The sequence below is a fragment of the Sebastes umbrosus genome, chromosome 11, assembly GCF_015220745.1.
Source record: "Sebastes umbrosus isolate fSebUmb1 chromosome 11, fSebUmb1.pri, whole genome shotgun sequence".
Classification (NCBI taxonomy): Eukaryota; Metazoa; Chordata; class Actinopteri; order Perciformes; family Sebastidae; genus Sebastes; species Sebastes umbrosus.
The window spans coordinates 30,351,723-30,366,817 of NC_051279.1; the positions used below are offsets into that span (position 1 = coordinate 30,351,723).

The 15,095-nt window shown below is 41.7% G+C and overlaps 1 protein-coding gene across 2 annotated transcripts in view; it reads right to left on the reverse strand.

The window, feature by feature from the left end:
• bckdhb (branched chain keto acid dehydrogenase E1 subunit beta) overlaps positions 1 to 15,095 on the reverse strand; it is a 55,414-nt gene that overhangs the window by 23,554 nt on the left and 16,765 nt on the right. The window contains exons 7-9 of one of the 2 annotated variants that reach the window (XM_037784966.1): positions 14,112 to 14,209; positions 12,411 to 12,521; positions 5,068 to 5,279 (exon numbers count right to left, since the gene is read on the reverse strand). In XM_037784966.1, the coding sequence (XP_037640894.1) occupies positions 5,115 to 5,279; positions 12,411 to 12,521; positions 14,112 to 14,209 (374 nt within the window). In that variant the 3' untranslated portion in view covers positions 5,068 to 5,114. Of the gene's footprint in view, positions 1 to 5,067; positions 5,280 to 12,410; positions 12,522 to 14,111; positions 14,210 to 15,095 lie in introns of those variants that run through there. The other variant, XM_037784965.1, reaches the window with a different exon arrangement.

Genomic DNA, 15,095 nt, shown 5'->3' on the forward strand with positions numbered 1-15,095 from the left:
GGCAACAGACTATCTGCTGGTGTATGTTGTATCTGAGCGGACCTCTTGGATGTCTCCGTGTCCTCGTGACTTCAGACATTCAGCCGTTTCCACTCAGTCCTGCTATCGGCCTAGCTGACCTCGATGATCTCAATCTGCCCACACCCCTGGCCAAGGCTCCTTAACTAAACCGTCCTCTCCAGCGGAAAAATGACGACCTGGCCCAAAAACAGCAACAACCGGCCCAATCTAAAGTGCCTTTTGCTTTCAGAGGGCTCGCTTCATAACAAAAATGGTCACTGGGCTCATCATCATTAACATTATCATTATCATGTGGTACCGAAATCGCGTTCGGCCAACAATCACTGCATGAGAGACAGGGAAGAGAAAAAGTGTGCTTTCTCTGCCCAATTTTAACGTGTCAGCCCATTTTCAACAGTGTCTGTTAATTAATCTCATCTGTTTGATCTGTATGGGAGACATCCTGGGGTGAGTGGCACAGTGCGCTGATCACTGGCTAGTCTGTCTCTTTCAAAAACAACAGAGCAACCATGGCTAAAATTCAAAATGTATCCTATTTCTTATTATCTATCATGAGCCTATATGATTTTTCAATGCGTCGAATTGTGGATTTGGCCACATTTCTCCGGTGAGTGACACCGGGAAGAATTTGAGAAATCTCCAGTGCCTAGCTGTGGTATGTGCGCACTAGCTACTGCCAGGAGGAAGAATGGAAAAGAAGTCAGTAGCAGACATTCAAGTGAGGGGCGGAGAAGGGGGATTTGAGGAGACACAGAGGGGACATTACTCTACCTTAACAATTCTGGGTAAACCACAACTGGGCTTCATCAACCACAAATGTTGTGATGTACACATCTAATCTAGATAAATTACCCAAATGCTGGAAACTGAAGTGCTGGTCAAAGGTTTTTTCTTATTTTGCAGTGTTGCATTACGCCATACTTTTAACCAGCGACACCAGGAGAGAGAGAAAGAGGAGCTGGACCCATCACAGAACAACAACCATGAGTAATTTTCCACTGATATAACCATCGAAACACTGCTGCGGCGCGACACATGACAGAGTTCTGACACACACACATCAGCCAAAAGGCACGTATGCCTCACTCCCCCCACCCCACCCCCGCCCCCTCATTCCCCCAAAATCCCCCCCTTCCTGACTCCAATCTTTATCGAGCTCCTTCTTGCCCCACATGTTTCCTTTATTTCTCTCCACCAAGTCCTGCTGGTTCGGTCCAAAAAGCTCAGTGTTAACATTGTAATTATAGACGTGGGCTACAATAATAAGAATGCAGGGAGTGGGGCCCAAACCTCTGGCCACTTTCTTCCTGTGCCATATTCTTCTACTTTGATTGTTTCCAGTGTGTGTGACAGTGGGCCAAAGATATTAGGAGTGTTGCGGTGGGCCAGTGAGCAGATACTGGCTGAGACCCCACAACTGAAAGGGAAACACAGGCAGGAGCCCGGTCCGTCTGTGTGCTAATCACTAGCAGGCTGCCTGCCCCCATCCCTGTCCCGGCTCCAGACCACAGTATCAGATAAAGGCAGCGTCTGCTCGCCACTGCGCTGGGTGTCAAATCTGGCCAGGTATCACCAAGGCAAGATAATCTAAATGATATATAGGTTCACAATAATATGACACTTTTCAATAAAAATCCATTTTGGATTCTCCCACTAATTGTTAAAACACATCTGATTGAATGTACAGCTCGTTGATTGACGGTCTGCTGTTCTAAACACCCATTGTCTGGTACGTTTTTCCTGGGAACAATCCTCTGGCACACAGCAGGGGTTGCCATCATTTCAAAAAATATTTTTCCTGCACATTTCCAACATCCTACAGACCAATAATGTGGAATTCTCATTTGTTAAATTTTCGAACATTTGACGTGTTAATAGCAAACTTTGAGAACAGTTGATAGATGCTAAGACATCATGGCCAATCACCAATGGGCGTCATGAGATCTTAGACACGCACATGAGTGTGTTTGCGGATGGTTGGTTCTTAATTTTATGGCACTACTTTACCCGTTCTTCTTTTTTCCCCTTCCCTTCTTTCTGTCTCTTATTAGTTGTTCTCACAGATCATTCAGTGGTTGAACTGATCGGGGATCAGATAAGCTTAACAGCAGTTCGGTGCTCCTTGTATTTGATAGCATGTGCAGAAATCACTGGAGCCGTTTTTCCTGGCTGTCGTCAGTGTAATTTTAGTTGCCGTTATCTCAAGGACAGAGGGGACAGACCATGGATGATGTATTAAGAAAATCAGACAGTGAGAGGCTATTTCCACAGACTGCTTACTGACACAGTTACACTATGGGGAGAGCATGAGTATAACTAAGTATACATTTGGTCTTTGAGGTCTTATTTATTCCTCCCCAGTTGATTTGGTCAAGTTTGCATTGGTATTGCAAAAGCATTTTCAACCATCTCTTGACTTTTGCTCGATTGCTAACTAGTTTAATGTATTTTTTATCACAGCATGAGCTGTGAAGTTGTTACAACAGCTCGTTGAGAGGGGTGTTCTGTGCAGTCGGCCTGTTGTAGCTCGTAGTTTGTTGCTGAAAATCAGTCTCACACCATTATACGCATTTCTTTTTACCAAAGAAGAATTTCTTTTTTTTCCCCCAAATTATCTGAGAAACACCACAATCTTTCGACATACCCCCTGGCAACTGCATAAGTACTCCCTGTGGTACAAGTACCAAAGTAGGAGTCTTAATAGACCATTTATGTCTTCAACAACTACAGAAGCTTAAAAATCTCTACAGATCCAAGCTTAAATTTGGTGCCATCACTAAGGGTAAGACGAGAAAAAAATCAAAAGCAGATAAAAAAAAAAGGCTAAACTATAAATTATGTCTTTGGACTTTTTTCACATCGATTCAGATGCAACTTTAAAAAGACTACTAAAATGAAAAAAAACCTTACTTGCATTGTTATCCAACATTAAATATTTTATAGATTCACATTAAAGCAATGATTTATTCTGTTATTTGTATATTTATTTATTGCTTTAACATTACTACTTTTGTTGGTTCTTGGTAGGGATTGTCTGTTATCATTTTATCATACTCAGCGATTACTGCAAGAAAACAAATACAAATTTGTATCAGCATATGGTTACGATTACACGGATGCTCATTTACCCTGCTATTACTGTCCAGACAGTTTCGCAGTTAATTTTTCCTGTAGCCTTGCTCTTATTTGAATAACACTAGCCTAGTCTAAAATCCAGTGGAAACAAGCCCTTCTTCGTCTTCACAGCAGAAACAGGCAGGTCCTGGACCATTATCTGGAGGCCATCTGTTGGTAGCCATAATTTGCTGTTCTAAATCATTATTATAATGACAAGACTCAAGGCTCATCTTACTTATTGGGAAATGAAGCAAAAAGGATTGGCCATCATTTCTACTGTACGATCTTCCGTTGGCTTTCATCGAAATGCAAAAGTCATAGGAAGCTGCGGCTGGAACAAAGACGAGAAGCGATGTCGCCGGGTTCAGATTATGTTGCGAAACACTGCTGTATCTTAACTGAAGTAGTAAGATGGATCTCTGTTGGTGGAGCACAACTGATGAACAAGTTTAAAAGGTAGGGTTTCAGCATTATTGATGTGATGACATCTTAAATAAAACCCGCTGTGCCATGTCCACATGCAACATGCGAAATAGGATCAAGGAAACGTGATCTGAACCAGCATTCGCCAGCAGATTTGTTAAATTTCCACGTGGCCGTTCAGAAACCTGGCTTCACTGGAAGAGCTCCACACATTTTCATAATTCAACATGATTGTAGCCGAAACACAACGATAATGAGGCTGCTATGAGTGGTAGATGTCGAAGCAGAGTGGTGGGATAGGGAAAGTATCCAGCCCTTGTAAAATATAAATTTGTCACTTTTCTCTGGCTTCTTAACAGTCAAAATCAAAATTAAAAAAAATATTTTTCCCATTTGACCACCTGACAAAAATATAAATGCTTCAAGTTTTTGGAACCGTAGCTGACATCATCAGAATTGTAACTGAGCGCAGGGTCTCTTGTGAATAGAGCAAAACTCTTGATGTTTACTATGGAGTTATTAAAAACGCTACTGCCAGATATGGCAGAACAATCATGTGTAAAAATTTGGGAAACAGAAAAACCCCTGGCAGATTCTTTCCAGAAGGAAAATTGATCATCAAATTGAAAGCTCATTTACCCACAATAATTCTGACACTCCAACATTTTGATATTACATCATTTTTTTCCAAAACATGTTCAGAAGAGGTTGAGAAGAGTGCGGTTGGGGGGTAAAACTCATTAATATTACTTGTTTGATTTTCCCACTGAAAGCAACAGCCAGGCTACTTTATTGGTCATAAATATTTAAATTATGGTGTAAAGCAAGTTTTTATTCATTATCAAAAGATTGTTTCCATCTGGGGGAAGCCAGGATCAGTTTTGCATAAATACAGACAATCAAATATTTTTTTTAAAGTGCCATCTTTTTAATGTTTCATATTAATGTGTTGTAGCAATTTTTTGAATATTTTCCATCGGTCCAGGGTGCACTGCTCTGCTAAAATCTCTTAACGACAACTTCATATGACAGATTATTCACCCCATATAATTATGGTAAGAGGTATTAAAAACAATAACAACCACAGCCGTCAAAACTAGAACAACATGTTGGACTTGACATTGAGCACAAAACACTGGTGGCTCCCCTGAGTCAATTTGCTTTCCTGTCTTTTTCCACCTCAGCGCATGACAAACAAACATATCCGAGCGTACTGCGTCCTGCCTGACTCCCGCCTGCTTCCACACACCGTATTTACCAGCCGTCTTTGGCTCGGGACACACATTACAGCTTGAAACCATTAAGGGAAAGTGAGGGGGTAAGCAGAGCCTTGATAAGGAGGTCTTATCTGTACAGTGAGTCAACAGACTCCAGAGCACTCAGAACACGCAGACATTGCAACCTGCATCACTTCCAAGAATCAGAACAGCTGCTGCTGCGAACTCCTCCTTAAAGCAACCCCCCCCCACATCTCTTCCTCCTCTATCAACAAATTCTGTCTTTGTTCAGGACATGGATATAAATGTTTTTATATGCAGCAAGACTTGACACATTTATGCACTTGTGCACTGCAAGTCCTTAAGTGACTCCTTCTGCATATGTTGTTGAGGGTTGAACAGGTTCAGCCAAATTGGTTGCATCACTGCGAGGGGCCGAGATCCAGGCAGCGCTGCAGTCACCGAGACTTCAGCTTGAGCGCAGGCCAGAAGACACATGTACTGAGGGAGAAAGTTTACACACATTTAAGAGAAGACAATGAGCTGGAGAAAACGGTTACCAGGCACACCAGGGACCTTACAGGCCAGCTCAATTCCTGATAGAATAGCATCAGAATCAGCACTGCTCCCAAATACACATTCACGGTAGTTGGTTCAGCAAATCAAGATGTCCGAATATCAAACATTTAATGACAAGCACTTTGGCATTATTTTACACAACTTCAAAAACTGCTTTGACAAGTCATAGTTTGAACAATAGCTGCAACTCACATGCAAAGCATCTATTGTTTAAAATGCTAGGCTTGGTAATGCCTGCTAAATTCCATTTTGGTCATAAGGACTTTGGTTATATGCATTATACAGTATTAGCCTAAGCTATTATGAATACAGTGAGAATAATATAATGCTTCTGGGCCTGAAGTAGCAAATGTAAAGTTACTGTCTTCACACATCTTTGTGTTTGTGTTTGCAGACCACGCGTTTATTGCTGTGCTGTGGTGTAGGGATACAAATTTCAATGTTCATCATCCACCTTTCAAGGCTACAGGGGACGATACTCAAGACAGATTCAAGATGGATTATGACTTATGGTCTTTTATGGGAGCAGATGGGACTTGCAAACTCACAGGCTTGCACAGACTTGCTAAGAGGACATGCCCCCGCTAACTTACTCCCTGTGATTGAAATGAACAAACATCTGTGGGATGAGTCCAATAATGCTAAGCGAGAGTGAGAACGGCAGAGATAATAAAAGGAGAGAAATGACAGACCGAGCTTTGTGTTCAGCGAGTAACTAAGAGATACCAACACAACAGAGGCTATAAAAACAGCTTTTCTCTTTTACCACTCCATTCAGTAACAGCCTCTTGGCCCACTGAATCTTGTGCAGTTACCTTTTAGCAAAAGTATTAGGGATGTAAAGTTGAGCCTTTGAATACATCAGTCATAAAAAGCGAAAGCGAGCTATAAACACTGCAGTGTTTATTACTCGCTTTCAGCACTGTAAAACATCGATCAGGACAGATTATGGCTGCCACTTTTTATTTGATATTCAAACATGGGAAAACAATTTATATTGGAATTGTCCAAGTCCATGTGGACGTTTGTGCCAAATTTGAAGAAATTGCTTAAGGCATTCCCAAGATATCGCAAGAATTGGACGGATGTGAGGTCACAGTGACCTTGACCTTTGACCACCAAAATCGGATCATCTTGGAGTCCAGGTGGACGTTTGTGCCAAATTTGAAGAATTTCCCTCAAGGCGTTCCTGAGATATCACGTTCAAAAAAATGTTTTGGACAGACGGACGGACGGACAACCTGAAAACATAATGCTTTCAGCCACGGTGGTTGCCGTGGAGGCATAAAAATGAAGGACAACACTAGCAATGTCACGCTGATTGGTTAATCATGACACCGAAGCATTGGAGAAACAGTGTGTGATAGTATTTTGGCTTCTACACCTGATGGCAAAATTACCAACAAAGATAGGGCGTTAAAGATCAAAGTAAGCGCTCTACAGATATTGAGCGTCATCTTTTCTTGTAAAATGCTGGTAACACCCGTGTTGTCACAAGTTTATCAACCGGTTGGAACATTTCCTCACCGTGCCATCTCTAGAGCGACGTAAACTGCACATCCTCATCTGCCTGCGTACTTTGCCACACTCATTCTCAGGACCCTTGTGAGAAGTTCATAAAAAGCATTACGCTATATGTGTTACATTTAAATTAATCTGAACGGATTACGTGTAAACTCGAATTTGTTAGAACTTTTTGAAAAAAAGAATGAACAGCCCTGTGAGGGATAAAGATGGGAAACAATTCAATATTTCAATATTGATGACAAGTGCACACGGACTTTGGAGCCCTTCTGTGGGGCTTTCTCTTGTATTGCAACTTCACCATGGCCACATCAGCCAACTGATGCCAGTGAGTTTGTCTTAGACAGGCCTATTTAGAAGGGCAGATGTGCTCGATGTTGGAGAGCAGTCACACAGTGGAGAACTTACAGTAAGTGGAGAACCACTGAGGGGAAAATAAGAGGCTTTTTTGTCGAGGTCCACAAGCTGCTGCCCAGCGGGACCTGTGTGTGTGGTGCTGTGGGAAGTGCCGTCTCCAATCATGGTTAAAGAACCGATGACTGTATTATGGACTGGCCCTGGCGAGCCACTCCGATACTTGACTGGCCGGATCTGGAATCTGGAAAACCTGAGAATGAGGCTGAATCAGCAATGATGGACTAATACAATAATGAGAGCAGAGATTTTTTTATACTGCTGACTGGCCAACTCAAAGCCAAATCAAACAAGACTGGATACATGTAATAACGGACGGAAATGTTTGCTAACTGGCCATCTGAACAACAATGAAAGCCATTAAACAACAGGGGGTGAAGCAGACCACTCAGTGAGGAATTAAATGCTCTTATGCAGCCATGTGCGCCCATGAGCATCTTTACACAACTACATCTCCACACGCACTTTGCCCAAACACGACAGGGAGACTTTCCACAGCATATCATCTGAGCCATTGGTCTGGCAGAGGTAAACCAGCCATTTTGTTCATCCCATAAAGAACAACTATTACATTTACTGGACCGCTCAGCTCTAGACGGCGGGTCAAAATACACTCACTTTTTTTCTCTACATTTACAGCAATTTCTGCCCATGATTCCTTTTGTCAACGAGAGGGTTGAATATATTTAGATCCAAGTATAGACGGCGGCTGCCAGAATGGATCCCTCAGGAAACAGAAAGATGGCATGTCCCTTCAGAGCGCTGCCTTAATGATCTCTCATGCTGAAAGACGCATCATTCTTCATTTGTGTTATACATAAAACCACGCTCAAAAACAACACGCCGGCTACATACAAATCAGCTCACCACATAAAACACATAGACACATGCGCACACATCCTTGACAGAAAGATGCGCATGGTAGATGTGACTCACATGGAATTTTAATGGAAACGGCTTCTGCCAGCAGCCGGATGTGTGTCTACGGCCTATCTCACCGCATCTGACGGCCAGTTAATAAGCGGTACAAAAAGGGCCAGCTTTACAGAGATGTGTGCTAGCCGGAAAAAGCTTAACACCTGGTGTCCAATCTTTTGATTTAAGAAGTGGACACAATGTCTTGGGTACTCCCTCTCTACAGCTAAGAATAGCACTGGTCCCAAAAATCCATTTATCAGAGGATAACAACCTTTACAAAAGGCTCCACAAACTCTTTATTTACTAAGCCAAAAGGCACGTCAGCTAGGTTTTTACACCACACCATGCCTCAGGATAAATCATATTATATGCAGGGATGAAAATATAATCTAGGCTCCTGGTAATAGTTTGTTATTATGGTCTGCTATCATCAGTTATGAGAAAAGGCATGGCTCATGTTCAACTACTACAGGTCCAAGAATAAAATTTATACATGCTGACAACTGATGCCTTGTCGTAATAAGCAAACTCTAAAGACTTGAAGCGATTAGTCAATCAACAGAAAATTAATTGTCAACAATTTTGGTTATCAATTCATCACTTCAGTAATTTGACATGGAACTAGATTTACTGCCTCGCAGTTGTATGCCTCCGCCAACCAGTTAAATTGCAGTTTATATCCATGTCTGTCCCAAATGTCATCACTTCATAATTTTATCCTGTGACATTTCGGTGAAATTGTCATAATTAGCTTTGACCACCAAATTCGAATCCGATCATTCTTGAGTCCGAGTGGATGTTTGTGCCATGTTCCCTCCAGGCGTTCCTGAGATATCACGTTCACGAGAATGGGACGGACATAAGGTCACAGTGACCTTTGACCAGCAAAATCAATCAGTTCATCCTTGAGTCCAGGTGGATGTTTGTGCCAAATTTGAAGAAATTCCCTTAAAGCTGCAGTGGGTAGAATTGGAACAAATATGATTAAAAAAAAGTTATTTTATAAAATGGTCACTATGTCCTAACAGTAGTGCATGAGACAGGTAATCTGAAAAAAATGTGCCTCTGTGTCCTGTGTCCTAACGGCATCTGCAAGATTTCACAGACCGGATGAAAACAACCAATCAGAGCTGAGCTGGAGACTTCCCGTCTCTGAGCAGCTGTCAATCACTCAAGGAACTTCGATCAAACGGTGAAACTAGGCAGCGCTGATCAAATATGAATCAATATTCTGTTACTGTAATGCCTATTTCTCCCCTCAAATGTTTTCAGAAAACATCTTATAGTGTACTGTTTAGCTGTAAAATGAGAACGTTTGTGACCAGGCACTCATGTTGAGATCAAGTTGAGAAAATACCAAGCACCGCCCACCAGTCGGAGAAAACTTTCTCAATAATCTCATAATCATTAATCTGTAATGGAAATAACCATTACCTGTAGCCCTAAAATTGTGCAGTATATAAATTAAACTAGTTCTGCATGGGTGGGTTGCTGTGTGACACAACTCTTAATGTCTGAGAATCAGCAGAGCTGCAGCCACAGAATGATCTAGACGTTATGCCAGCCCAGAGCAGCTGCAGCACCCAGTAGTTAGGGCACCACTGTGCAGGGTTATTGAGGACACAAAGGGCTGCGTTTCTCATTTATGCATTATACGTTTGGCATGTGCATGGCTGCAAAGGACTATATGCCTATGCAGACACTCAGTGTAGTATAAACGGAACTCTGTGTATTCACTGTTCCTGTCCATTTTGGAGTATATCCTTGAGACAGGGGCTAATACAATAATAATTATCAGAATATTTTTTTGTCAATGACAGAATATAATCAGCTTGACAATTTTTCAGGTAAGCATATAGCAGTATACATCACAATTACACTGTATGAATGAAGCCGATTTCACTCATTCTAGTGCTGCAACTAACAATTATTTCATCGGCCATTAATCAGTTAATTGTTTGGTCTATAAATTCACAGTTTCCCGGAGCCCAAGGTGACATCTTAGCTTGTTTCGTCCAACCAACAGTCCAAAACACAAAGATATTAAATTTACAATGATATAAAACAGAGAAAATCAGATTTCAGAATATCACATTTGAGGAGCTGGAGGCTTTTTTTGAATTCTTACATAAAAAATAATTTATACAATGAAGTGATTATCAACACTGTTTGTGATTACATTTCTGTTAAATGACAAGGCAATTAATGGACTAATTGATTCAGATCTAACTCATTCCATCACATGCTGAATAGGCTAAATATGAAACACAAAGAGCACACAAACACTTCCTATGCAAGTCAAAACACATTTGTAACGCATGTACATAAATTCTAAAAAGGTGGCATCAACACGGGCAAAGTTCATGCCAAGTGTTGCAAATGAGCAAAGGCAGACATGTCTACCCTTTGGACACCAGAGGTTATCTCAGTGTTATGCCTTCAGCACCTTTTATGCATCAAAGGAACATCAAACCAGTGTTGATTCCACCACCTTTTATTTTATTGACAAGTCTTATGTAAGCTTGTCAGAACTGTGGCATTTGCACATTGCTTTTCATTCTGACTAATGCATGTCTGGAATTTTTGTCTATACACTTAAGATTAATTAAAAGATAAAATAAAGGCCTTTAATGTGTATTCCTATGCATTAGTCTGGGTGATAAGAATCATGATTTAGCCTGGAATTAATTATGTGCCTTCACTTTCTGTGCTCAGCCAGCAGAACACGCCAGGAAAAAAAGGGTCTCAATGGAGAACAAAAAAAACACTGTAGGGATACCAGTGTATCAGTGTAATGCAACAGTGACTTAACTGCCAGATATGAATGAGGGAACAGGATCTCTGTGTGTGTGTGTGGTGTGTGTGTGTGTGTAGCAGGGTTGTGGAGAAATTGGTTTATGGGTTTGACATGAATAGACATTCAAGAGGGCATCTGGCTGGAGGAAATGGCAAGGAGAGATGCTGTTGACAAGTCCGAGGTGGCAGGCCTGGCATTAAGCCCACAAAGCAGCACATAAACACTCTATTCAATTTCATGGCAGTGGTTTTAATGGGGAACTACTACTAAAAAAATTACCACTTTCACTTGAGAAGTCCCCTCTTTCAGCAAACAATCTGTAACTGACTACTGCTCACTTCGAGTTGCAAGTCCTTCAGAGGCAGCACAATACTACAGTCTCTGCCATCCGTTCCAATTGACTCCCTCTTAAATTACTACCCTCCCACCACAAGTTCATCCTGTGCTTTAACTGTTGGTTATAAGATTTGCTTGGCAGCAGGAACAGCACTGTGCTCGCTGACAAAGTCGTATGTTTCACCAGAGGAGCGTGAAAATTGGACAATAAATACTCCTTAATTAAAATGTATCTGGTGATTCAGCTGCAAAAAGCAGCCATGTTGACACAAGGCGACAGCCTGTGACATATTCAAGGGCCATTGCAAAAGCAGTGTACTGAGAGTGGAGAGGATTTATATATACGACTGTGAAGCTCCTTGAGGTCTGCCTTAACACACACCTTTGGTTTTCATATCCAAAGAGCTTTTCAAAAAATCAGACTCTCTCCTGATGGTTTAGTCTACCGACACTCACCAATGGTGACCAGGAGAGATGTCACTATTGCCTTGCGTTGTGCTCCTTCTCCTATTTCAAAATAAATAAAGATGGAATACCCACTAGAAAGCATCCCAAATAAAATATTTTGTTTTGGTGAGTGCCATAGCCTGCATTAAGCTGTGGCAACATAAACTAGTAGTCAAGTCTTACCAGATGTGGAAGGAATCCTGTTTATCAAGCGCTGAAGAGAACCACACAGTCCAGAGGAACATTGCCTCTGCATCACAATAAACACATCTACAGTAGGAGGACGACTCCGATGAACAGCAGCTCTTCAGTGGCAACATTATTTATGCCAAATGATGATCTAAATGATCTATTGTAGTGTAATCACTTGGGGATGCAGAGCATGGCTACACAGTTTGTGACCAAAGATGGAAATAGAGAAATAAACAGACTATGGTACAAAAATATATTTAGAATATTGGTTAATAGTCACCAGAAGGAATGCCACAAAAATAAATGAAATAATTTCTCAGCAGAAAATGAGAATTTCCCTTTGCTTTCCTTTACTGCTGCTCACAGTTTTGGGACGCATTTTGCTCAGGCTGCTGTGTTTGTGATTGTATGTGTGTTTCTCTTACCTTAACAACAGTTTCCTCATCCCAGGGCAGGATGGTCTGTAGGTCGATGAGCTCGCAGGACACTCCCAGTTTCTCTTGAGCCATATTGGCCACCTCCCGCATCACATGGATCTAAATGGATAAAGAAAAAGGAGCAATGCCTTTAAATATAATGAGCTATGGCAGTTTACAGTTTGGCAAGGCTTTCTCGTCTGCTACAACATAAACTCTGTCCTACATTTGTTGTGCATTATATGCGTTTCAATACTAATGGGCACTAAAAAAAATCTATGGTGATTGATTACCTCCAGATGCTGCAGAGCTGCAATATTTATTAGAACACAAGCAGCCTAGTTGTGATTCAAAAAGCTGCTGCAAAGTGTCCAAAAAACAAACATTCATCATGTAAAGGCATCAAGATTGCTCTAAATATCCACGGTAAAGTATTGGCATTGCACCAAAACAGGAATCAACAATAAAGCATGCCCACTTGCCCGGCACAAGAAAATTGCTAACTCACTTGCCCAATCGGGTAAGAGCTAAAAAATGAAAATAGAGAATAAAAATAATTAATCATAAAGCATTTTTATTGTACTTGCTGCTGAGGAACGAACAGCCTCTTGCAGATCAGTGCCTAATAAACAGAAAGTTGAAAACAGCTATTTAAACTTTAAAACATGGAGTGCAAGTTTTTCCCATTAATTCATCATTTGTGTAATAAAGTACTTGAGTTCGTGGAGTCCATATTTACTGGCAGTCATTATTGGCTGCTTCTAAATAAGAATCACTGTGATGAATCTGAATCATCTCAACTAGAAGAGTGTCAGCACTCAACAGTCGAGCCAGTTTGAAAGATACGGGCCCAAAGAACAAATAAACTCAATAACTAGAAAGATTTATTATGGAATGATGCCGCCATTTCATTATTTCCAGCTGATGAAGAGGATCTTTCTGAGGGAGAGAAATCATTAATGGAGAGACTGTTAAGACTAGGGGGAAAACGTCCTCTGTTTGGGCGATCAGAAACTGAGGATTGGGCACTCATCCTTTCACTCCACTCTGTGAAAGTTGTTTTCTTTACTCTCATCTGCACAAACCTGACAGACGAGGGGAGTAATGAGGTGAAGGGAAAGAAGAGTGGCATTTCATAAAGGAGAGCCATGCTTTCCACTACTTCACTGGATCCCCGTTTCTTCTCTGTCCACCCCTTCAACAATAATACTGGCTTTGATGGAGAACTTTTCCTTCAATGCCCTCCGACCCCCCTCCTGTGCACCAGGTACATTACGGCCTGGATAAGCCTGTTAAAGTGGCCGGGTAGAATAAAAGTCGGGGATGACCCCCGGTGAGTTACAGGCATCTTGATACAGAGCTGCAGAAAATAAACTCTCTCGGATGAAAAGAAAGGCAACAATGGAAAGTGTGCGGCAGACATGAGGTGTTAACACGCGGAGAGACGAGAACAGCCTTGATGATGTGGAGATGTCGGAGCAGATACGGCAACAGACTGCCAGCTGAGAGACCCCGCTGGGACAGAGGGGGCTTCTGAAAGGCTTAAAGTTAATCCACTGCTCGCCTCTGTGGCTTTAAACGTCATTTAGTGGAGATGAGGCTGGACTCCTTTTTTTCCTGTGGCCACGGAAAATGATCCAAAGATAGATGGCAACTTAAAACTGCTCAGGTCACCCACTGAGTCTGTCAATGATGCACAGGAACGCCTACCTGTGTCCCCCAGGCAACCAGAGTGACATCACTTCCTTCCTGTAGGACCTCGGCCTGCGAGAGTGGGATGGTGTATGGCTCCACGGGAACCTGCTCCACTGAGGAAACACACACACACACACACACACACACACACACACACATTCAATGACAGATTAATATTCCATCAGTGCTTACGTGCAAACACATTACATGCAAGCTCACACGCAAAATAAACTGTGGTCGATTCTGAACACTATGTACCCTGTGGTTTTTATGTAAAATATTCAAATCCCATACTGACCGGACCCAAAATGATTAGATGAGACTAGATGACAAACTGGTGAAATGACAGACCGTCAAAGAGCAGAATTCCTACTCTAGAACATTTTATCTGGCCCATTACAAATGCTTTTTCATGCTTTTTCCAGAACCTCATCGCTCAAACAGAGATCAGCACAATTTGATGCATGACCTAATGATATCTTTTGCCAGCTACGAGTCCATAACCCTGATTAATCTTGACAACAAAACATCGGTGGGATGGGATATCAATCAGAAAAGAGGCCACATAAACGGGGCATCGGTCCAAAAAGGGGGGCCTCGCCGCCAGCCTCTCTTTGAACCAAAGTCCAAGACAAAGTGCATGTAAGTATATGGTTTGAATAATAGTTAATAATGTCTTGGAAAACTGAAGCACGGTCATGGAAATCATTACAATGCAAAAACTTATCATAAACTCAAACTGCCATCGCTCTTAAACATGCAGCTTATTAGCAATATTTACACTGTCCAGACACAACGTATTATCACTAAATGCAGTATTTTAACTATCTTAATCTCATTCGCCATCATGGCTTTGGCTGCAAAACACACAGAGCACGGGATCTTAAAGTGTGAGTGGACGCTGAGCCGAACTGCTGAAAGCATTCCTACACGGCAACGCATGAAGTCAAATTTACAATTAGGCCGAGTAATTATACTCTGGGGAGACGCTGGGTTTGA